Consider the following 25,049-nt stretch of genomic DNA (forward strand, 5'->3'; position numbering starts at 1 on the left):
ATTCTGTTATCATAGAATCACAGAATCATTAAGGTTGGAAAAGACCTCCAAGATCATCAAGTCCAACATTTGACTTAATATCACTATGCCCAACTAAACCATATCATGGAGTGTCATGTGTACTCATTTTTTAACACTTCCAGGGGTGGTGACTCAACATTTTTCCCTTGGGACCCTGTTCCAATGCTTAACCACTCTTTCGATGAAGAAACTTTTCCTATGTCCAACATGAAGTTTCCTTGGCACAACTGGAGGTCACTTTCCCATGTTCTATTGCTAGTTGCCTGGGAGAAGAGGAAAACTCCCAGCTCACCACAATCTGGATCTTGTTCTATACAGGTCAGCAGTGCCAGTTGTTTTTCAGCTCCCAGTTTTTGAAGGGTCAGACAGTACAGGGTGAATGGAAGGGAAAGACCTTAAATTAGAAAGTCTTCAGGACATGGTATAGACTTAAAAGCGCCACATGTCATTATGGAGTGCTAGTATTCAGACATCTGATAATAGGTACTCTGTATGCTTTTGTATGACCTGAGTCCAACACTGTTTTGCTTTCTCAAAACAAAACAAAGCAGACAAGAATGGCAACTATCCATTTAAAGAGGTATGTCATCAGCATTCCCACTCTAATCTTGTGCTACTTAAACCCTCAGCTTTAGAGATGTATTTATGAAACTGTAACATCCTGGGTGGTAGGTATCACTGGCAGATTATATCCTCCTGCTTCCCCCTCAAATGCTGAAGTGTTTTAAAAGGAAAGTTGTTCTGCTTTTCCCCACAGAAGGATCCCAGCGCACTGACTTCAGAGTTTCCCTAGTGTTATAATTGCACTAGTTCATCACAGACTGAGGCACCATTTCTGATAAGGCATCAAGAGCCTGCCCCATTCTAAGCCCTGGAAATGACACAGCCTTCCTGGACTGGACAAGACCCACTGAGAATTTGATAAGGAGCTCTTCTTTCCAAATATATCTGACAGCACACAGTACTTCTTCAGTGTACATCTATAATTTTTAAACAATTTAATTTGGATAATTTTTTAACAATTTAATTTGGATAATTTTTTTTTCTCCTGCTATTTATACAAAAGAGTCAAGGAAAGCCACAGATAAAGTGATTTTTAAAACATGACTATAAGCCCTGCAAACATTCCACAGTAAAATCAGCTTAAAACTTGAGACAAGCTTTTCTAAACTATAAATGCATATTTGGATCAAAACCAAAACCCTACTAAATGGCCTTTACATGATTCCTTCACTGAAAATATAAAAGCCTTAAAACCAAAATGTACCAGCAATATCAACTGAGTACAAGTTCTATTATCCCAGACTATCAAAGCTCCTCATGTTCAGGAAAAAAGCACACATCTGCAATTACCACAACCAGAGGTAGAACTCAAAGGCTCTCAGGCACACTATGGAGAACTGTGGGTCTTACAGGTCAGAGCAATTCCAAGGTAATACAATGTCCCATAAAGGTGAGTCAGAGAAATCATTCAGAGGAGACACTTTAGCCTCTAAAAACGATTGGAGGGACTGAAAATGCTGGGACTCTTCAGTTCAGAGAACAGGTTGGATAAAGAGAGGTTATGAAAAAGGTTTACAAAACCATGGGCACTACCAATAGCTGGCTGAAGAACAAAGGTCACCAGAGCTCACAATATTCAGAAGCAAACTTCAGAGGAAAAAAACATTCATAAAAACTAGTAGGAATGTGCTTTAACAGAGACAAAAAAAGTCCTTTCCACAGAGAGCAGTGAACTCCAGGAACTTGTCACCAAAGGAGGCTGCAGAGGCAGACAATATTATGAAGCTCAAAAAGAATTTATACAAACTCAGTGGACAATTGGTCCATGTCCAGATAGTAAAGGAAAAAGGTAGAAATGTACCTCCTAACATCCCTAATGTAACAATGGAGCATGAGGCAAATGGACCACAAAGGCTCATACAGCAGGGCTCACAGAGTTTCTCACTAAATAGCATCTTCCATTGCCAGGGTCACAGGCAGAATGCTGGGCTTTGTGGAGCACTGGTTTGACCCAAAAAGGCATCTTCTGTGTGTTTACACTGCTGATGTTACTCACCTGTGTCAATTCTTGTCCTGACAGTTGCAACTGGATAGACTATCCTGAATTGGAAATCTTCATCTCCCATTGTCTCCTCAGATCAATTTTGTTACCCCAGCATTATTTTGATTATTCATCCTCTAATACACCCATACCATGATACTAGCAGAATGTGTTACTTCCCCCACCAAATTCTAGCAAGACTGTTCTAAAGAAGATCTAGTAGAACAAATGACTTATCACAAGGCAGGGAGATTTCTCATACTACTGCCAGTCTTCTGAGACAACAATTTTACACCACAAGTTGCAACTCAACTCTCTACTACAACCTATACAGACAGGCTTTGGAAACAATCAGAACAGGTACAGGGCACTTGGAAAACAAAACTCACTCAAGTTCATTAGTTTTTCTTCTCCCACCTCAATAATGCTGGTCCACTAGGCTCTTCTTCCATTGTCAGTACCAATCCAAAATGCTCTGGGAATTATGTCTTTGCTGATCTCCAATGACCACAGCGGATGATCAAAACTGAAAACAAGCTTTCAGAGCTGACAAGTAGATTGCAGGCTTGCAAAGAGGCTACCAAACAAGTTTACTGAAGTTCTGGGCTTGGCGTGGCACTAGCACCGCCCTTCAGCCAGCGTCTGTGATGGAAACAAGTATCACCTCACAGGAACAGGGCTGGGATTATCTGTCACAGGCTGAGCCTTGGTAGGGTAAGGCTGCAGCTGCTGGAATAATAGAGAGACTGCTATAAAAAGCACATTGCTTGACAGATCCAGAACTTTGGCTAAAAAAAAAGGCTTCCTGAGTTTTCCCAGTATCGTTACCAAAAGCACTTACTAGACAAGACTCGCTTCAGGAATGAGCAGATCAAAACTTTCCAAAACAAAACTATGTAGACAGACTTGTTACAACATTGCTTGCTCCCAAAGCGAGTGGGAAAGTCCTCGTGACACTCAAAAACCAGTGTGGTAATTCCTCCAATGTTTTGGTACTTCTATATCCAGAACTCCATGTGTAGTCATTTGGGACATAGGAACAAAAAAATCTGCATTTACCCTTTTTTCCCTCCACTGTGATCTCATAACAGGTTGGTCAGGACTCTCCCCCGCATTACTTACAGTCAAACTCGTCTCAGTTACTTATAAACTACAGAGAAACCAAACACATTAGACTAATAATCAAAAATACCTTGTCACTCTTGTGCTGATTAAAAACAGAAGCACCACTTTTAAAAGAAAGGTCACTAGATAAATTTAGATCTATTCCACTTGTAGACTGCAGTAATTTGTTTTTAGATATGTTGTTTACCTAGCAAAAAATAATATTATTCAGCTAGCAAGACCTTTTCCCATTTCATTTATTTTTGTATTTATTATTCATATTATAATTATTTTAGCTGATTTTTTTACAGCCTCCAGCAAATAGTTAACAAAGAAACAGCAAAAGTGTAAGGACTTTTTTAGAATTTGATCAACAGAGCCAACTCATAGAGGTCACAGGTATACTTCAGTACTAACACCACAGAAAACAGCCTTCAAGTTGCATTCAGCTTAGATCTAAAGAACTTTACTCATGAAGGATCACTGCTTCCATGCTGGAATTCTGTGTACCATCCTCAGTATTCCTAGGTGAACTGCTTAATAAAGTTTCTGACCACATCATTGAACTAAATTAAGACACAAGAAGCATTGCATACATATTGCAATCAGTGAAGCACACTGTCTGGAAGATGCCAGTCTGGTTTCTATATCCAAAGAAGAGGGGTACAAAACCAAATTCAAAAGAGGAATAGGAGAACTTTTGGAAGAACACTATCAGTGAAGACAGCAAAAACCTTACAGTTGAATCCCAGTGCCACACTTTCGCATTCCACCTGTTCTCAGTCTGCTCTGCTCACCTCATGAGTCCAGCTGCCTTGTGAGGAGGAGACTTCTCTGCCTGCTTCCCTCTCTGTTTCATGTCCGACAGTCGCTGCCGCATGTTGATGGTCATCTCTGAGCTCAGACGCCAGATGAAGATGCAGCTGAAAGAGAGAAAGGTGAGGCTGGGATCAAGTCTCAGTTCAGTTTATTGATACTAATTCCTACTGCAGAGACAAACAAGAGCCCTTCTGTCTGTGGCAGAGGCACACGCAGAAACAGCTTCACAGAAACTCAATCCCATCACGAGCCTTGTGATGAAAGGGTTAAACCTGCCTGCCAAAGCCTCCCTGTGAGTGAGAGCAACTGCAGAGATATTTACACAGACTCATCTCTGATCCTATACCTTTTTTGACTATCTGGCCAGCTGCTGAAGGAAATGCTGTAACAAGTCACTCCATAGTCAGCAGGATAAGTGGAGCCTACAGATGTCCCTTACATCCTCTAACAGTGGCTAAGCTGAAGTCTCCGACTGCCCCTACACTCAAAGGCAAGGTCTTCCTAATGCCCACCATCCCATGGAGTCTCTGTGCAATATTAACAGTTAAGCTCATGTGGAAGTACTTTTTGCAGCAGGGTGCTTCTAATATTTTGCTTGGGACTCCCTACAGTGAGTAGGAACACTTGCACAGAACTTACATAGCCATTAGCTCAGAGCACAGTGCTAATAACACCAAGGCCATGGGTTCAATTCTGGTATGGGCCACTCATTTCAGAACTGGATTTGATGATCCTTGTAGGCCCCTTCCAATTCAGAATGTTCTGTGAAGTATTCTGTGACATTTGACTGAATTTGGTCAGTGAACTCAAGAGAGAAAGAAACCAACAATGCGGTCTCATTTCATTAATTTTGTCAGAAATCCAGTTTAAATAAATATTCCTCATCACATTAAAGAATACTGTATCTCATCTTCAGCTATTAGAAAGTAAAATGACCAGCACTGTCTTTGAAATTTAACCTCAGTGCTAACTAATTCTCCTTATCTCAGTCATCTTTCCTGTCTAGCTGGGTATACCTACACCAACGTAGAAACAGACATGGTGCTTTGGCTATCACTTGTAAAATCTTGCATCCTACTTTGGAATCCAAAGAGATTTAATTCAGTTCTTCCAGGCCCATCAGTGCAAGTATACTCATGGGTACTCCAATACACAGAAGATTTTTTAAGGACTGGCTTTTCCGTCTTTCTTGTTAGCATGTAAACATTAATTTGCTTTGCCATTTTGAACAATGACCATGAACTTTGGTCTCCCTGACCTGAGGTAAATGTCAAAAGTGCCAGGATCCTGAATACCTGAATCTTCATTTTTTTCTCTCTCATGAAAAAACAATTTAAAAGTTTTAAATTTCCATATCACACCAAAAAAAAAAAAAAAAACCACCCATAATATCATCTTTGCAGTCTGAGGAGATTTTAAGGCAAAACTAAAAATTCCCTTCTTGTCCCCAGTGCCATGCTCAGGAGCATCACTCCCAGCTACTGAAATCACATACAGACGCTTTGCATTGCCAGTGAACACACTCTCATCCTCCCACTGGAGCTTTTCAACCAGGAGAAAGGGGTGAGGCACTGTGTCTGGGAACCATGGCAACCCAACACAGCCAGCTGTTTCCTCTCAAGGAGCAGCTCTCTCCAAGTAACAGCAACCATAATCTGCTGCTGAAAAAATACTGAAACAAAGGAAACAAAACTCTAAAAGCAAATCTGGCTTGTTCATTATCCCACCCCCACAGTTATCAAACCTAGAGACAAGCAGCAAACAGCCCAACCCTGTGAATACATTAGCATCCAACACAAACTCTGCCAAAGCAAGCACCCACCTACCACTTTTGCTGGGATTGGGGTGGGGATTTTGTTTTGTTTTTTCTTACCTTGCATTACTTTCCTCACATTAATCTCACAGTCCTTGTGCCCTTTCTCATCCCTGTTTTTCTCTCTATTCTCAACTCTACTCTTGCACATGCTGTTATGTGTGAACAAGACTATGTTTCCTGCCCTCCTTTGAAAAAGATGCTTTCTCATATCCTCACAGCAAACTTCTTCAGGAATCCTTTCCTCACTTCTCATCCACCTCCTTCACACCCTCAATGAAGAAAATGACCCTTTTGCTCATGAAAATGTCAACAAAAGAATGTTGCACTAAATCACAAGGATCACTGGGGACTTCAAACCTTCCATGTTTCTGGAATTTGTCAGAAGTTCACAACAAAAGGACTCTCTCTCTTACAACTTTTGTCCCTAATCTATTTAAACAAATGAAAGAGGAAAACTAAATTATTTATTTATTACTGAAAGACAGAAACAACCAACTGAAGGAAGGTTGTAGACAGGTGGGGGTCGGTCTCTTCCACCAGGCAGCATCTGACAGAACAAGAGGACACAGTCTCAAGCTATGTCAGGGAAGGTATAGGTTGGATATTAGGAAAAATTTTTTTACCAGAAGAATAATAAAGTACTGGAATGCTCTTCCCAGCGAGGTGGTAGAATCATCATCTCTGAATGTGTTTAAAAAAAGACTGGACATGGCACTTGGTGCTATAGTCTAGTTGAGATGTTAGGGCATAGGTTGGACTCAATGATCTTAGAGGTATCTTCCAACCTCATTATTCTGCGATTCTGTGATGAGATATAAGGTGATATATTGTATGTTCTATAACAACTCATCCTCTAAAACACTCTTATTTGAAAAAAAGAGACAGAGAATCTGGGCTGCTCTGAACTTGCAATAGCACTCCAGGAGCCATCTTTCTCAAAGGAAAAATTTTATTCAGTTCAGCTGAATTTAAGCATTCACTGATTTCAGAAATAGTGGCTCCACTCACCTGTACAACCATCACACTAGGCATGTATTCTCCCTTTTCCCTTGGGCTCAGTCTGGTGACTACTTAAGCTTTTAGTGAACTGATTTAGCTCACTAAATGTACAGAAAACTCATCTCAGGGGAATACTGATGTAGTGACCTGATTTAGCTGAATGAGGGGTCAGCTACACCATTGATTACTCAGGGGAGTGGGAAAAGGACCATATGGACAGGACCAAAAAGTGAGGACAGGCCTGTCCCTTTTGCTGCTAAACAGACTCTTACACCTGGTGAAACCTTATCAACAGGAGTATTGCAAGAAAAAGTTTTGGCACTACTAGCAGAAATAACCCAAGATGCCTTTTATTACAGGCCTGAAGGCTGGTCAGGAAACAGGTCACGTGTCTGTCTCCTTTCCAGCACAGTATTTACTCCCAGAAAAGGGAAATACTTCACATGGGTCCCATTCCATGAAATGATAGCATAAGCCCTGTGAGCTTTGTCAACAGCACACATTCAGGGTTCAGAAAGCTCTGAGATTTATTTGGAATTCATAAAACACCTCTGAAAAAAAAAATCTACCTTTCCTAAGGACATGTTACATCTAGTATGAGATGGATGAGATAAGCCACTACCACAAACAAGCAAAACCTCTTACCTGTCACCAGAAACAGAGATCAGATGTTTGCAGTCATTACTGAATTTCATCCCAGTTACAATCTCTGTGAGAAATAAAGCACAAAAAACCAATCTTCTCTGAATTATTCAAATGGACAGAAGAGATAATTAGCCAAATAGCCTGTCTGCACTCAGTAATTCACACTTCACAGACCAATATGCCCCAATTACCATAACCATTTAACCAAGAATCTAGGCTTGACATGGAAGAGGTACTCCATGGCAAAATATACATGAAGACTGAATTCTCTTTTTGCCTATAATAGAACAGGTCCTGCATGGTAGGAGCTGAGGCCATATCATAATGAAACTAAATATACACTGAAAAAAACCCCACAGACTACTTTATAGGCTATTAGAAAAACTGTGTAGACAAATACATGACTTGACAGGTAGGTAGGTGTGTGTGTGTGCTTGTGTGCAAAATGCAAAAATTGAACTTGCAATAAAATATTACAACTTCATCCATCTACAGTCTATTCAAAAATACCCATTAGGTAAACTTTGGTGGGGAGAAATCTTCAGAAAGCTTTGACTAGTATCAGACCCTACTATATAGTCATCAGCAGAAAAAAATATTTCCAGAAGTTTATAAGCCTTACCTGAGTGTCCATACATGGTTGCAACACACTCGCCAGAATAGAAATCAAAGATGGAGAGGTTCTTGTCAGAACAACTGGTTGCAATATAAAGACCAGAAGGATCTGTTTGCACCTGGTTTAGGAGACCAGAGGAATGCAAAGATCTGGTGAGAAACTACCTTCAAACTGCATAAAAATAGTCCAGAATACCCAAGACAGTCAGACTAAAATGCAAGTAGCCCCCACAGGAGTCCAGTTAAGTAGCAGCCTATCCAGTATCCCAGGACAAATCTCCAACCTGACCAGAATTTTAAGACTATCTCCAACCTAATCAGAGACTGAAGGCACTTAAATTAAATGCCTTCATGACTGTGAAGGTATTGCCACCAATGGACAAATTTCTACTTCTCTCCTACTTTCTTTTAACCATTGGGGTCTTACTTTCTTCTATGTTAAGATCAAAACAAAACCACAAGAAACTCCCACCCCAAAACACACACACCATAAAAAAATAAAAAACATCAGAGCTGATAGAGTTAAGGGAAATATTAAAGGATTCAAGTCTTCAGGAGTGAAAGCAAAAAAGAACTCAACACTGCCAAGAAACTGTCTTTGATAATGATGCTGTCACATCTCCAGTATTTGCAACTGCCATTTTTCAGCTATTTTGTTTGTTGTTTGCTTCTTCATGTGCACCTATTTGTTGCTTTATCGTGGATCAAATATAAAATCCCCTGCAAATGCCTCACCAGGTCTAAAGCAGCACTACACAGCAAATACAGTTACTGTCACCCATTTAGAGAATTTTAAGGAACTGAGAGGATAAACTGTGTTTTTCAAAGGAGACATGGTATTTAAATAATGGTAATTCTTTCTGTTTGCTATGGCTCTTGTTAAGGCTCTTTTGGTTTGTTATGTTTATTTTGTTGATGTTTGCTTCCAGTGTCACTGTTTGAGTTCTGCTCATTAAACTGCAATGTGTATAATGATCTCAGAATAACATGCCAAGAAAGTTTAAATTCCAGAGACAACCATAATCCCTTGGTTACATAATTGTCTTAAAAATGAGCAAAGCAACAGTAAAAGTAATTGAGATTCCCCACTTGAGATACACATTAAAAGAAAAACCCACAAAAAAACCCATAAAGGATATTACAAAACAAAAAATTCAGCTCCCAGAACATTTCATGTTTTTTTGTCTGAGAAAAATCTAATCAAGCACCTAAGCTTATCAGCAGTTTAAAGCGTAGCATCAGTTTTTCACTTTCTTTGCTCTGGCTTACAAAAAATTTGTGGGAATTATAATAGGCAAAGAGAAAGATCTTTCTCTGTAAAACAGAAGAACTGACACTGAACAAAACTTAGTTTCCCCCTTCCCTTTTTACCCAGTTATTTACACCTATCAATAGTTTCACCTAGAAGGGAGCAACAAATATCATCTACTCCTGCCTGACCAATTCAGAGTTGTCCAAAGATTCATCAAGCTTAGTCTCCTCCATAAGGGCCACATGTTCAAAGTTTGATATTAAATGCATTGATCAAATGCATCTTCAACACTGTCAGGCTTGGAGTATTGACCACCTCTCCAGGACTTCTGTTCCAGTTTTTGACCACACTCTCAGTAAAGAAATGCTTCCTAATGTCCCTGGTGCAGCTTTGAACCATTCCCATATATCCTGTCACCAGATCCCAGGGAGAAGCACTCAGCACCTCCCATTGTGTGTCCTCTCCTCAGGAAGCCGTAGAGAGCAATGCAGTCACCCTTCAGCCTCTTCCTCTCCAAACTAGATAAGCCCTAAATCCTCAGCTGCCCCTCATAGGACATTCTTTCCAGTCCCTAATAATAAGTAATACTGCTGACCTGTGCAGCAGTAGAAAATTATCAGTGAAAAAAGGTATAATGAAGAAGCTTGTTTGGCAACTTTAGAGATATTTTGATATTGTCAGCTGGCTTTCTCCCTTTATAGACAAGAATGCAGTTCTTCCACTCCACTGTGAATCTCAAACACACCTGACTTACCAAGGTAAGCCCGGCATAGTGGCAGAAGCAGGTGTGCTTCTGCCCAAGGCCTGGATGCACTCAGCAGGTGGGAAACTTGAACAGACTCTCCCTAAGCAGTACCATGCTTGTCCAGAACTCCAAGACCCAGGCTTTTCAGACCCAATACTATTTTATTTTATCAACTCAAAGAGTTTCCCTTGTATTTGCCCTCTGAAATCCACTTCACAAACACTGATCAACAGATATTTCCACTTTAAAAATCCTAACAAAACCAGTCAAGAAAACCAGAATGAGCTCTCTGGAGCAGAAAGCAAAGGATTAAATTAAATGGATTAAATCATCTCCTAACAGATATTGGTGCAGTTCTACTTGTTTTTACAGCACAGTCCTGTGACTCACTTCAGAAACAGGACAGAGAGAAAAATCAAAGATCAGCTTCAGCATTCACTGACTCTCTTCCTGTTTTAGCCTGATGAAACCCAAATATATTACCAGCCCTTAAGAGTGGAAGTAGGAGGAAGCAGCAGCAGGGTAAAGGACAAAGGATGGAGCAAGAAAAAAAAGAAAGAAAAAGAAAAAAGAAATTACTGTACTCAGATTTGTATTTCATTTTCTTGTCCCTGAGCTGCATTCAGAAAAGCTGAAAATTGAAAAAGTAAGGAAAAGAAAACAGCTTACTTTGATAAGGGTGCCGTCTTCACCTTGGGATCCCTTGTAAAGCTTCTTCTGCTTCCCACTGCTTATGTTGAAAACCCTGAGGGGATGACATAAGATAACATGGCTCATTGTGCCCAGGTACTACTCAGGGGCTGCTGTCACCAGGATCCTTTTCTCTCCCTGTTCCTCATTCCATATAAAATACAGGAAACGGGGCCAAACTACAGGAAGTGGAGAAATTATCTCCATGAAATATTATCACCAGTCATTTAAATGGTTCAAGAAATAACTCCAAAAGTAATGCAAAGGCAGATTATTTGAATTAAAATCGAAGCTTTATTCTCAAGCCAATAAACAATCAGTCGTCACTGCTATAAAAATACCTGGGCTCCTTCATACTAGAGCAAAGGATTAAGAGAGCAAGACACTTTATGCTAGAATACAAAACCAAATTACATCCAGTAGTGATATTTAGCTATGATCAAAACTCTTAACATCTCACACAGCTACAATAGGAGGAGACAACAACTACAACTACAACTACAGAGAGACTCCTTTGCTTTCAAGCAGACAGATTGGAGAAATGGATAGAAATAGAGAATGGGCTCCACTTGTTCAATGACTATCCCACCTATTTCCCTTTTAGGTTCCCACAGTCCCAGGTATTCCACAGGACCGCACAGCTGTTCACTAAGTACCTTCAAAACCAAAAATTACCACAGTGCAGAAGTTTTTGCCCCACAGTTCAATGATGTGCCAAGGAAGGCACACTTGCTCCCCCAGTAGAAAGCCTTTTCTCTGCAGAGCAACCCAGTGAGAAGCCACGAGTCCCATGGGAATTGCACACATACACAGCTCTTTATCAGTGAGAGGAAAGGCTGAGTTCAGCCTCACAGTGGCCCAGATCTGTCTGAAAATGCTGTACCAAAGAACTTAGAGGAATAATGATGGACATGAGGCTGCTTCATTTACAACTGGAAAAATATTTTCAAGTTGAGAAGGAAACTAACCTGATATTACGATCCTGGCATCCAATAGCTGCATATTTCCAGCTGGGGTCCACATCCATGTCATAAAGCGTGGTCTTTCTAACAATGTGATGTGTTCGAGTAAACTGGACTCCTTCTCCTGTCTAAACATATGGGTAACAACAGTGTCAAAATCAAGTAGTTAATCCATTATTAAAAGCCAGTAAATACAGATGAGTCTTCTCACACAGCCAGCACAAAGCCATCCTTCCCAGGGAGCTGCTGGGAGCAGCTGGGACTGGAGGCACAAGAAACTCTTCCCTCCAGCCCATACTCTTTCACCAGTTTTCACAATAGCTCTGACAGTGAAGGAAAAGCAGACATCCTAGCAGGTCTCTATTTCTGCTGTGAGAGGTCAGGCTGGGAGTAGCTGCATGCTTCACAAAACTATTTGTCTGAATGCAATCTCTTCCATCGAGTCAGTGAGAGGCACTGAGGCTGAAATAGCAACAAGCTCATACAGAAACTCTGATATCATTCTTTGAAGTAACTCCTTTGTGGAGAGGTTATAAATTAGAAGCGTACAAAAAGCTGTGATAAGGTTACCTTCTGTGCAGTGCGGAAATAGATGCTCTTGTCTGCCCCACAGCTTATCATCCGCACTTTCCCATCATTGGCTGGAATAAAAAGGCAGGAGACAAAAGATAAACACATATACAAGGTGGAGGAAATGTTTCAATTTATAGCACTGCTCATTTATTCCAGTCCTGATTAGTTAAGACTGACTCCTCCCCAAGCAGCAAAATAGAAACCCCTTCTCAGGGACAGCATTTGTCTTTCATGCTCAGAGAGCATGAGGCTCCAACACAGAGGCTTTTCAGAACAGATTAGAATGCAATTTTGTCTTCTCCCTCACCAATATGCTCATATCTCTGTGTGCCACAGCACTCTGGCAACATGGCACACTGACACTCAGTAGAAGCTGAAAACAGGCAATAGGCACTTTTCAGACCTTAGAGCTGGACACATCTTTCTTGCTGCCCTTTCTTACTGCAGGGTCAGGCTTCCCTTCTTCCCTTAGGACTCTTCCGTAACCAAGCAGCTCCTTCAGCAAAGCAACACCCAATAAAACTCCAAGTAATGACAATGCATCCAACACCACACAAGTTCTTGAACTGCACCCACTTGGAGCATGCCAGCACTTGGCTCATAGACCAGCATAAAGGCCTTAGCTGCCAGGCCTTGAGCCCACTTCCCTCATCTCCTGGGAGTTCAGCTTGTTGCATTCAAGGCCAGCTCACTGATAAGACAGATCTGTCAGAGAAACTGCTGCTGGACTTGGAGATCCTCCAGAAAAAAAAAAAAAAAAAACTTGCAAAAGCCACACAGTTGCTTTGGGGAGCCCCTGCTTCAGTGAGTCCCTTCACCTGGGAGTGGTTTTCAAGCTGAGTTCTCATCCTTGAGTCCCAACTGAACTACACTGCACCAGCATTGCAGCCACACTTGTACCTGGACACGCACCCCACTGAGCCAAAGCCTGACCCAATCCATGGACTCACCTTCCTGATCTGAACTCCATCTTGCCTTGCTACTATGGACTTGCCTGGCAGGCACTGAACTATAGCTACACCCTGACCACTCCAGACTGATCAAGACCTTGAATTGCTTGAATCCATGGTCTTATTACTATGGATTCGCCTGGTGACCTGGACTACTGGCTGTATCTAGACTTGATCTGTTCCTGCTCATGTCCTGTGGTACTTTCCCACAGCCAGTGGAAAAGGCCACTACCTTTGCCTGCCTTCCTGTCCCCTCTGGCTACTGCCTTTCCCTGGCAGAGCAGCCAGCTCTTGCTGTTCTGACTGGTGTCTGACCATTGGCAGCAACTGAGTGCTGGGGATAAAATGTGCTCCATTACCAGGAATGCAAAGCCTTACAGTGGCTTACAATCACAAATTTACTTTACCCAAAACTTATTTTTTTGTGTGTGTGATTTTTTTTTTGAACAATGACTGTTCAGAATTCTCCTAAATTAGTTCACTCTGAAATTAGTTAGTGGGAATAAATCATTACAGAAAACAGTTTTCCAAAGAAATTATGAGGAAAGGCTCTCTTAGGAGGGAGGAAGGAGAGAAAATTAAAGCAAAACCAGAAAAGAAGACAAGTATCACCTTCTGTTAAGACTGCAACTGAAAAAGACGACCAAAACCAACCCAGCTGCAGCTTCAAATTAACCTAGTCCAGTAGATAAAAGCAGATAAAAATACAGCCATAAGGGGATAATAGCAGTGCTCAAATCCAGCTTTGGTGGGAGGCCATGATTTGCTACCTGCAAATTTCACTGCAGTGATGGAAGAAGAATGTTCATCCAGGGTTTGCTGCAGGCTATAGTCCTTCCCAGCATCCAAGACATGAATCAATCTATCCCGACTGGCTGAGGCTAAGAGCTTTAAACCTGTTAGAAATTGAAAAAAGACTGCAAGATCATGACTTAAAAAGTCATTTTTAAAACAGCTTCCCAAGTCTTCTTGGAGACAAAACATTATACTGCAGCTAACTGCATATATGGACACAAAGCAACACACCTGAATTTTGCATTAGAACAAAAAACAGAACAAGCTGCAATCTCAACATACAATATTCTAATAAAAAGTAAGAGAAAGAGACTTTTTCAAAGCCTGGCTCTACTAGCCCAATACCTGAAGCCTCATTTGAAATCCATGAGTAGTTCAGCATGACAATTCTAACATACCATAGTTGGACATTCTGACTTGCTCAACACTACATTCATAGGCAAAGGGGAAGCAGCTCAATTGCATTTACCTGTGTCAGGTTTGGAGTATTCCAGACATAGGATCTCGGAGTCATGGGCTTCCACCTTCAGCATTTCCTTCAGAGACTGCAACTCATATATTCTAGGATATAACATGGCTCATTTCAGTATGTTTAATAAAATAAGGAAGACCTGGTTATTTTCTCATGCCTGATCAGTCTGCAATCCGCATTAGAAGCTTTATGGGATTACCTGAGAGTGCCTATCCTGTCCCCTGAGGCCAGGTGCTCCCCGCTGGGACTCACGCAGACAGTGCGTATCCCCACCTTTGTATCCAGCACTTGTGCATCAGCTTTGTCTGCACTTCCCGCTGAGTTGTAATCAGTGTCCAGAAGTACCTGAGTGTTGTCATCTACATAGATGATTTTCATCAAGTCCTGGGGACACAATACACCCAGAAATATTTACTAGTTACAAAATATTAAAGCAAAGCATCTGCCTTAGAAATTGAGCTCCTAACCAACATAAACATTTTATTGGCAACAATGCTGTAATTGGTAGGACCTTTTAGTTAGGAGCAAGCACTAAGCCCTTGCAGATTGTAGGATGAAAGTTTCACAGTTGTGTTTCACAATCAGCCCTTTCAAAAGATTCAAGCTAGAAACTGGCAGCATCTCCTTTGCTACTGACAAGCCCTGGGATTAGTGATTAGAACATATCAGGGCACACAGCAGGAGTAGGAAAGACTTCTAGTGATTATCTAAGTCAGCAGTCTGAGTACTGACAGAAAAAGCAATTTTTTTCCACCTGATTTCTGAGGTCAGGGCTGCTGTGTCCAGAGATCTTCCAACTCAGATGAGAACAGAAGCTAATGTCCATATGTCATCACTGCTCTGTATGATTAGCCTCCCTCTTATACAGATGAAGTGAGTGCAAACTGTTACATTCAATTTCCCAAACCTCTGCTTCATTTAATGCACCTTTGCCAAACAAATCTTATAAGTGGTTACACATCACACAGATGCAGAAAAAAAGAACCATCTCTCCTGAAAAATATGGCCCTTATGGAAAAGACTAAGCTTGATGAATCTTTGGGTAGTTTATGAAAACAGCAATAATCCCCAGGACCATTTCAGACAACCCGTCCTTCTGCCCAGTACTCCTTTTTTGTTTCTTTAGGTTCATATATTTAACTAGATTTGTGCTCAGTTTACAGAAACCTAGGTTGACTTGGAGATACAAAAACATTTAGGCCTTAACTTGGGAATCTGTGTGTGAAGAAGAGCAATGCCAAGGACAAGGAGGTGATCCAAACCTAGGATCTTACATTGCTGAGGATGTTGCGGTGCAGGGCTGTGCCGTGGATGTTGGAGCTTTCAGTGTTCCACAGACGAATGGTGTTGTCAGAGGAGCAGGTGATGAAGGAACCAGGGGGGAGGCAGGGCTGATTGTTGTCCTTAACCTCTGGATACATCTAAGGGCAAGTAAAATCAACCCCTGAATAATATTGCCTGGCATCTGGCACCCTAGACACTGGTAGCAAGTGTCAAAACAAAATGAGACAAAAGGGGTGTCATCTCTGTTTTCTAAAGGTGAAAGCCAGACAGTTCTGACAAAAACCTACTTGCAGACCAGAGCTTCATACTGACTTCAAACAAATGTTCACTGAGCTTCCCTCATCACAGAAAACCTTAAGAAGCATGCAACAAACCAGTATCTTTTGTTTCTAATAGTTAAAAGAGAGCACCTCAAATCCCAAACAATGATCATGCAATAACCACCTTGCACTGTTGTTTGCAACTTTCATCTACTACTGTCAGTTTATAATTCAGAAGGAAAGGGTGAGATGCAATTAATAAATAAAAACAGAGTTCTCAACGTCTTTCCACTTTCCCCTCTCCTAACCATTGTTAGACATATTTCAACATATTAACAACTCCATTGTTCCCTATACTTCCTTTCCTTCTCTCTAAGGGAAAACCAACTAGGCAGACTGCAAGATGACAGACACTTGAGAGGCTATTTCCACATGTTCAGGTAAATATGTTAAGAAGGACCAGAGTTCACTATCACTATTTCGTGTTTTTGACTTAGAAGCAATAACTCACCACAGATCTCAAGCAGTTTTTTGAGGTCAGCAATAAACTTTTGTGCATTTTCTAAAAGGATGCTCTATATTCACGTTTGTTTAATTCTGCTCCCTCTCCCACCTCTCACCTTTTAATGATGAGATTTTTTTTCCCAGTAGCACCACACATTCGGTCAGCCACTGCAGGGCAGCCAAAGAACTGTTCCCAGGCCCAGCAGCAAATGCACTAACCACAGGTGAAAATCTGAGTCAATTCCCTCTACAGTCAGCATTTGCATTAAAATTTGGCAGCTCATCTGATGACTTTCTCAGCTGCAACTCATAACCCAACACCTGTGTCTGCAGACAACATACCTCAATGTTCCACACACAGGAAGAGTGATACAAAGCAGAGTACACCTTGCCCACTTTCTTCGGATCTTTGACATCCCACACATACAGGCTGTGGTCATTGTATACGCAGGAAAGCCACTGGTTGGTGGGGTCAAAGGTCAAGGCAATGGTGTCTGGATACTTCGCATCAGCCACACCAGAGAAAAGACGGCTGCACAAAGAAAGAACAGCCTGGTTAATCTGTGCTCTCCAGGAGCTGGGGCAATGCTCAAACAGGAAAGCTCAGATTCTACATGGGGCGCTGTTGAGATGAACAAAGGCATCTCTAGGTAGAGAGAGTAGTTGGCCAGGAAGACCTGTCCCTTGAACAACCAAAGTCCCAAAAGAAGCCTCAAAGTCCCATGGCAAAGGTCTCTCCTTGCCATCCAACTGTAGTCCAGTCATACAGGGCAAGCCTGCAACAGCTCAGAGCGATCTGCAACAGACCACAAACTTTAATCCATAAAAAGAGCATGCTCCAGATGGCAAAGGTCTGGAGAACAGTTCCAACCAGCACAAGCTTCCCTTGCTCCCTTCCATCCTTCTCCACAGTACCTGGCCTCAGTCACACTTGCGATGTCAGTTCCCAGGAAGTGTGGCTTCGGCAGAGTAGTGACAAAGTGAAGGTTCAGAGGGTTAAAAATCCGCACAGTGCCGTCAGCACAGCCACAGAAGATGTAGTCATGATTCACGGAGATGCAGTTTGCCACAGTGGTCTGAGGAGGACACAGCACAAGAGACAGCAAATGAGAAATGTACTCTCACGTCAAAGGTCACCAGACACACGTCAGGGAGAACAGCGAATTGACAGACAAAGGAGTCATGGTCAGTAGAGCTGCAGTGAAGTCGAGCCCTGGGAGTAAGGAAAAGCCTAAAAATCCATTTTTCCTTTCTGAAGAACTTTCCAGCCAAGGTCCACTGCAGATCCCAAGCAGTTAGAAAAACGCCCAGTTTCTCTGCCACCCTCTACGATGGGAGGCCAGCAGAGCTACACATTTGCTCCAGCTGAGTCCTACTCTGAACACTGCTTTTATTTCTGTGACATTCAATAACACTGGCAGGCAAGCAGCACCTCACCCTGTACTAGCACACCAACACATTACCTGTCAGGAGGGGATAAGAAACAGAACAAAATGGATTTTCTTCCCCTCCCTTTGGGATCTGTACAAATGGCAAAATGGCACAAAATGGAGTGTGGTGAAAAGGGGATGAGTTCAATGCAAAAAGTTTTTTCAACTTACTGTGAAGCTGTCTGTATTCTGAGCGAGAGTGAAAGGCAGATTTTAGAGAGGAAAGGAAAGGAAAGAAAAGAAGAGGCATTTCACTTGAGTGAAAGCATGGACAGACTTTTTCCCTTGATTTTAATACACAGGATCCTTGCAGGTGGGCACATTACATTCAATTGAAAGGAAAACAAGTGTGATCAAATTCTTAACTATGGGCAGAGTTAGATCAAATTCTAAACTCTGGTGGTTTAGAATAGACAAATCAACTAGCACCTTGGGAACCTGCATTTGAGATGCACAAGCCAAGTAAGACATTGCAGAGTGGATAGAAACCAGAATCCTTCTAAAATTCCTGCTTGCCCCAGCCAAGCCAGGAGGGACCATACAGGAGTTGCCATAAGGACATTGCTTTGCCAGTAGAGCAGTCCCTGTAATGCTGGAGGGTGAGAATGAAAGAGGCTCAAGGATCAGTAAAATCCCTTTGACAAGAAATAACACTATTCTTGCCCAGCCTTCCAGAGTAAATCACAGGGTTGCAGAAGCACAATTATTTTCACTGCTTGTGGTCAGCTTGTACCTCTGAGTGCCCTTATTATTTGTTCTTCCTGCTCTGCTTGAGCAGAATAGGAGGATGTAAAACTCACCCTCAGCTCCACCCACTTGTCTAGCAGTCTTTTTTCATTGAATTCACAGAGCAGGCCTGAGGATGTGATACAGAAAGTGCTGTCAGCTTTTTTGCCCCTTCCACAAGCCACGTCCGCAAAGAAGTTGTTCCTCAGTTCTCCAAGCAATCCCGAGCGACCCAGCAAGGGGACAGTGGCATTGACCTACCAACAGAAAACAGTTTGCTACAAATACAGCAAGGCACTTCAGGCAGACAGTGATTTTTTAAACCATCAACCCCTGAGTGCTGAAGTGATTCAAAGAAAGGACTGTAAATAGCGTACAAGGAGAGGTTTTACTTCCTTCTTATGTTTACAACTGTTCATGAGCACACAGAAAAATCACCATAGGTGGATTCTGTCTCCTGGAAAATAACACAACAGCTAGAACTGTTAAATACTTTGGCTGATGCTTCAAAATTACACTCACAACCTTTTGAGATGCTCATACCAATGTCAAAGAGCTCTCCCCACCTCTGTGCTCCAAGGAGTTGAATTACTGCAGCTCTTTTCTAGCTTATTTGTTCTTCAGTACACGTGACTACTAAAGAACAAGCATGCTGCTATGCAACTCCCGGAGTGACATCCCTACATCAGTGCAAGACAAGCTTTTGGTGCTATCAGCCCGAGATACATGAGAGCCGGGGTGGAAGGCTATCCTTGCATCCCAGAAATAAAAAATTTCCCACTTCCCACAGCTCACTGGGGCAAAATCCACCCTGCTCTAAGAAAAGCCCGTTTACAGTTTGGCCTTGATGCACTTACTCTCACCTTGGAGGTTTTGCTGTCATCCAGGTACCAGAACTTGATATGTCGATTTCCAGCAGTGACAAAGTAACTGCAGTCCTCCGAGAATGACACTGCTGTCACCTTACTTGAGACTTTGTTGGCTGCCACTACGATGTTTTTCTGGAAACACAATTGTTTACATTGCTTAATTTCTTTTCTCAGAAGCAAAGGAAACTAATTTCAATTACAGGCACATATCCAGTACAAGCAGTGCGGCAGGGAAAAGATGAAACCCAAACTATTCCCCATTCACCTCCATATACAACCTCCCCAGCATTAGCTGGGAACATTGATTTGGCAAATAGTATAATTCACATTTATATTAAATGAATATTATTCTATTAATATTTATTTTAATTCACATTTATATTAAAAATTCAATTTTATATTCACATTCCACGTTAACTATGATCAAGAACAAATCAGCAGGCACTAGTGCCTGCAGGAACTTGGTATGTGAGCCATGACAAACATGTGGGTTTCACAATCACCAGGAGCTCAGAGCAAACCCATTTCCCTTCCTAAACAGCAAATGCAGATGCACAAGGAAGAACTCCCCCAGCCCCCAGGCAGCAATGAGGCCATTGCACTCAAGATGAGGAAATGGTATTTTTCACAGAGAAAACTGGTTCTTCATTAATTCTTCTTTCTCTTGAAACACGTTATACTTTATCAAAAACTCAAAATACACAAAGACCATCCCTGTACTGGAAGTGAAAAAGCAAAATCAATTACACCTCAAATGTGCACCTCAAAATGGCAAAGTTTGGGAAAGGAGGAAAAAGACGCAGGGACAGAAAAGAGGATGGACACTGCTCAGGCAGAATGGTCAGATAGCAACATCACACAGCACCATTGCTGAGTTTTCCTCTCCCTGCCTTTCCCCAGTTAGAAGTGAGAATAAACAAGTTTTCTACTTTGTCTGTTGGGGATTTGCAAGCATGCAGCACACGGCTGACAACAGTGCACCCCTTTTCATTCTTGCTGTGTTTCCTTTACCCTTCTTTTCTGGGATTCAGCTGCTCCCAGTCTTCCAGGCACAATGCCCTAGCACACAAACCACGTCACTCCAAGGGCCCCACTGGACTGTGGGGAGAACTGAAGAAACTGCTGGCAGAACTGAAGAAACCGGCACAAGGGGAGTCTAGCCTGCTGCACCATCACCATGGAGGATCCCCCAACCCAGAATGAAGGAAAGGCAGTAATTATCATAACTTCTTTCAAGACAATGGATAGAGAAAAGCTTAGGACCCTTGCAGACCTCAACATCTGGATCATTGCTGTGGTCTTTATTTAGGGAAGCAAGGGAATCCTACAGACAACATGGATTTTCTTTTCCATCACAGTCAAATGACTAGGTCTACCAGTCAGGAAAAACGGGGAAATAAAAGCAGCAGCACAGAGGATAGAAGGGTTGTGGTTAAAAGTGAAGGAAAACACTTCAGGAGACCTGTATTTTCAATCTTTATTGACTTTGGTCAGGTAAAATATCTCTAGTTTTGGTGTCCAGCCTGCAAAGTAAAGGCCAGCTAGAGCTCCCATCCCAGTCTGGAGCACAAGCTTAAAGTGTGTGTTCTTCAGCAGGGAAGAGTCAGACAGTTCTTACCTCAGAAGTTCTCATGTCCACAATTATACAGTGAACAGAAAAACCCAGATAAGCAAGGGAAAGCAAAACTACTTGTACTGTTTCGCACATGCCATGCATTGCGACCCTGTCCAAGTCACTACTTTCATTTGTATAACTAGAAATAATTCAAAGACTGAGCACTCAATTTGCAACAGACATACACACTTAGGTTCTCTCACTACAGACAGTATTTAGCTATATGAAAAAAATAGCAATGACAAACTCCAGCTCACACAGAAGATAACAGTGAGATCTTAAATTACAGCACATGTGATGAAGATTAAATTACAGTAAATGTGATGAAGAGAGTAACATACTAAATGGGTGTGGACTTAGAATCTACAAGAGAAGAGGAGGCTCTGAGTACCTAAAGGAGGCCTACAGGAAACATGGGGAGGGACTTTTCATCAGGAAGTGTAGTGATAGGACAAGCAGTAATGGTTTTAAACTGAAAGAAGGTAGATTTATATTAGCTATTGGGAAGAAATTCTTTACTGTGAAGGTGGTGAGGCACTGGAGCAGCCTGCCCAGAGAAGTTGAGGATGCCCCATCCCCAGAAATGCTCAAGGCCAGATTGGACAGGGCTGTGATGGGTTTTCCACTTGGTCTAGTGGGAGGTAATCCTGCCAATGGAGGGGAATTGGAACTAGGCAATTTTTAGGGTCCCTTCCAACCCAAACCATTCTATGATGCTATGATCCTGCAAGATTTAACAGATGCATTGATTTTTTTTTCTTAAATCATATCTCTTTTAGAGAGGGTTACAGCACTTGAAGAGGTAGCAGGAGCATCTATTAATACAAAAGATTCCTAGCTTACTAAAAATAAATGAATAAATGTTTGGTTTTTTATCTACAAAAAACAAATGCTTAAATGTTTACTAGAGGATAAGACAAAGGCTTTTTTCCTACCAACAGTTGCCTCAATCCAGTGACAGGCAGAGCAACTTTCATCAGCTTTCACCCATTATGAATTCCCTACATTCCCCTTCTCACCCATCAAGGATGGGACCAGAGTATCACAAACTCTGACATAAAAAAATCAAAACAAACCAAGAGTATCCACTACACTACAAAAGAAATCTCTGGCTGATGAGTGTTTCCTTCCTTAACCTCATAAATTAGTTTTTAATAAGCCTCTAAAAAACACAATGGTTTGGCAAGGCTTCAAAGTCCAGGCTTTTCTGGCTGGACAGAAAAATGTAACACATTCCCAAGCATAAAGAATATCCCTTCATGGAAATGACTTAGACCTTCCCTAAGGGACCATAGCTTTCTCTCTTGTCCAAATTTGTCTGTGTCTATGAATGTCAAAAGCCAAACAATAAATACAGAATTTTAAAAAACAGAAAGCAAGATGGAACTGAAGTAGTTTACAGTCAGACCAGAAGCTCTTTCTGATTTAGCAACACCACATGGTCCACCCAACCTCCTAGAAAACTTACCTTCCATGACCACACGTTGACAATCATGTCATGCTGGTACCCCACAGACACAATGTATTTGGAGCTGGGGGAGAAGGCCACACAGGCCACACCATACTTGTGCTCCTGGAGCTCTGCCACCTGGGTTCGGTCAGCCACGTCCCACACCCGAACTGCTGGCATGTGTCCGCTCTGGAAGGGACAGGAACAGACACAGAACAGGAGGGGTAACCCCAAAATCAGTTCTGACACATTCAAGCATATAAATGTGCAGGAGCTTGGAAAAAGATGCCTGCATGGTGCACTCACAATAGGTTTAGCAGTTCCTCTGATTCTTTAAAGCCCAGGTTGAGACCAACAACTTAAGGAGTATATGCATTTCAACAGCTGTGTAAATTAACACCACCTCCCCTGCTTTAAACCTCTTCTTATGCTACTCACAAAATGCTAGTCCCTGTTCTAGCCAGGGACTAGAACAATACTTTTGATGCACATCCCTGGTGTTTGTAATGGGAATTTACAGCCTGCTTGTGAGAAGGATTATAATAGATTCTTATCCCTAGACCCAGTGAATGAAAAGCTCTCCCATCCTCTACTCCTAACACAACACAGACATCTGAGATATCAAACCAGGTCATGCCATACAAAACCATGACATGGCTGTTGTGGGAACTCTCACACACCATCTGAGGGAAGCCTCTGAGAAGCTAGCAGCACCATTTCTGTCACAAGGTAATGCACAGACACATTCCACCCGTAAGAGTGTGGGCAGGGTAATGTCAGAGAAAAAGACATGGCAGGAACAGAGCCTCTGCTTTAATGTCAGCTCTCCAGAGAAACAGAAATGCCAATTCAGCACTTTCTGCCAGACAAACCTATTCTTTGGTTTAATTGTTTGTTATTAAACCAAATTAAAACAAGGCGCACAAGATGAGCTGAACAGCTAGCCAAAAAATGTGCTTGATGGGCAAATCTTACTCAAGTGACTGCTCATGATTCCACATTGAAGTCTGTCAAAACAGCAGCTTGTAAGATAACATATCCATGGCAACATGGCAGAATGGTACCTTTTTGATTGGTTTTAAGGTAGTCATTTGATTGTGTGGGAGAGGCAACTCTCATCACAAATAGAAGTCGAAGCTTTAAAAGCTTAAAATTGTGCATGTTTTAATTGCCACGGTTCAAAAGCTCTGCTAAGCAACTGCTTGTGGCCTGGAAAAATGCCATGGTCAGATTTAACTGCAGTTGGTACAGTTCTCCCTCCTGCAATGCAGAGCTCAGGTCTCAAGGTGGCTAGCAAGATATTACAATGAGCTGAATCAGCTGCTCTTCAAAACAACTGCTATAATTAAGAACATACATATATATAACTATTTCCCAGTAACTTAGCATACACCCCAGGACCTTAACAAACCAAATTTGCATTTCATCTTTTAAGAAATGCTCACCAAAAGGCTGCTCTGTGTGACCCCCATGGACTCGACATCTCCATGAGGAGAAATAAAAAATTATAATTAAAAAGAGAAAAAAAGAAGAGTTTTCTTATGAATTTGAAATATGTAAAAGACATTTAATATGTATGGCAGCCAAGGACTAACCTCCATGCTCTCCTCCCTGAAAAGCCAGCCATACAGAAAACAAGGGTGTTATTAGGCAGAATTAGCATAATGCAGGTTCAAGGGAGCTTGAGAAAGTGAACTCAGAAAGCATTTCCCTGTGGGACAGGGGATGAACTAAGACACGACTGCTGACACCAGCAGGGGACACTGCTACACTAAGCAATAATTCAAATGTCAGACACGAGGGAGGATACTGAAGAAAAAAATGGTTTTACAGTAGGGCAGGAGGAGACATGTTTTGCAACAAGGGAAAAAAAAACCAACAAAAAAACCCCACAAAATCCGAAAAACCCCCGCTACAACAACAAGAATAACAACAAAAGCCCTACAAATTCCAGTATAACTGGAACAGCCTTTTTTTTTTTGATAATTTTAATTTGCCATTTACCCCAATAAATTTTCAAACAGAAAAGTTTGTTAGTAAGAAAAGTTCCCACTTCATTTTTTACCATTCTTCTTACTCCTAATGAAAAGCATTGAGCACCAGAAATTAAAAAAAAAGGAAAATAAAAGAAGGCAGCAGAATCATCAGAACTGAATACTATGAGCTATGAAACCTCATGTTTCCACAAAAAAAGCCCTAATCACAACATCTAATGATGGAAAATTAATGCTAACTTTTTCTCTGTTGTGGTAGCCTCCATCCAAAAAAACCCCACTGTTGTTTCTACCCTTGGTCTGATTCATACAGGATTCAGGCCCAGGATTGGAGCCACCTGGGGACATGACAACTGCCATCACAGTGACCACACTGGGGACCTCTGGAGAGAACAGCCTCCACCTTGACAGCTCC

The 25,049-nt window shown here is 41.7% G+C and overlaps 1 protein-coding gene across 2 annotated transcripts in view; it reads right to left on the reverse strand.

Annotated features, from left to right (window-relative positions):
• Positions 1 to 25,049, reverse strand: part of MAPKBP1 (mitogen-activated protein kinase binding protein 1) — a 99,816-nt gene that overhangs the window by 20,831 nt on the left and 53,936 nt on the right. Inside the window, exons 5-19 of one of the 2 annotated variants that reach the window (XM_014306391.2) lie at positions 22,659 to 22,829; positions 19,570 to 19,707; positions 18,781 to 18,963; positions 17,466 to 17,626; positions 16,893 to 17,082; positions 15,777 to 15,923; positions 14,702 to 14,886; positions 14,500 to 14,591; positions 14,006 to 14,131; positions 12,283 to 12,353; positions 11,719 to 11,840; positions 10,730 to 10,805; positions 8,071 to 8,182; positions 7,449 to 7,512; positions 3,967 to 4,092 (exon numbers count right to left, since the gene is read on the reverse strand). In XM_014306391.2, the coding sequence (XP_014161866.1) occupies positions 3,967 to 4,092; positions 7,449 to 7,512; positions 8,071 to 8,182; positions 10,730 to 10,805; positions 11,719 to 11,840; positions 12,283 to 12,353; positions 14,006 to 14,131; positions 14,500 to 14,591; positions 14,702 to 14,886; positions 15,777 to 15,923; positions 16,893 to 17,082; positions 17,466 to 17,626; positions 18,781 to 18,963; positions 19,570 to 19,707; positions 22,659 to 22,829 (1,964 nt within the window). Of the gene's footprint in view, positions 1 to 3,966; positions 4,093 to 7,448; positions 7,513 to 8,070; positions 8,183 to 10,729; positions 10,806 to 11,718; positions 11,841 to 12,282; positions 12,354 to 14,005; positions 14,132 to 14,499; positions 14,592 to 14,701; positions 14,887 to 15,776; positions 15,924 to 16,892; positions 17,083 to 17,465; positions 17,627 to 18,780; positions 18,964 to 19,563; positions 19,708 to 22,658; positions 22,830 to 25,049 lie in introns of both variants that reach the window. The other variant, XM_031055826.1, reaches the window with a different exon arrangement.

Source organism: Geospiza fortis, unplaced genomic scaffold (assembly GCF_000277835.1).
Source record: "Geospiza fortis unplaced genomic scaffold, GeoFor_1.0 scaffold66, whole genome shotgun sequence".
Classification (NCBI taxonomy): domain Eukaryota; kingdom Metazoa; phylum Chordata; class Aves; order Passeriformes; family Thraupidae; genus Geospiza; species Geospiza fortis.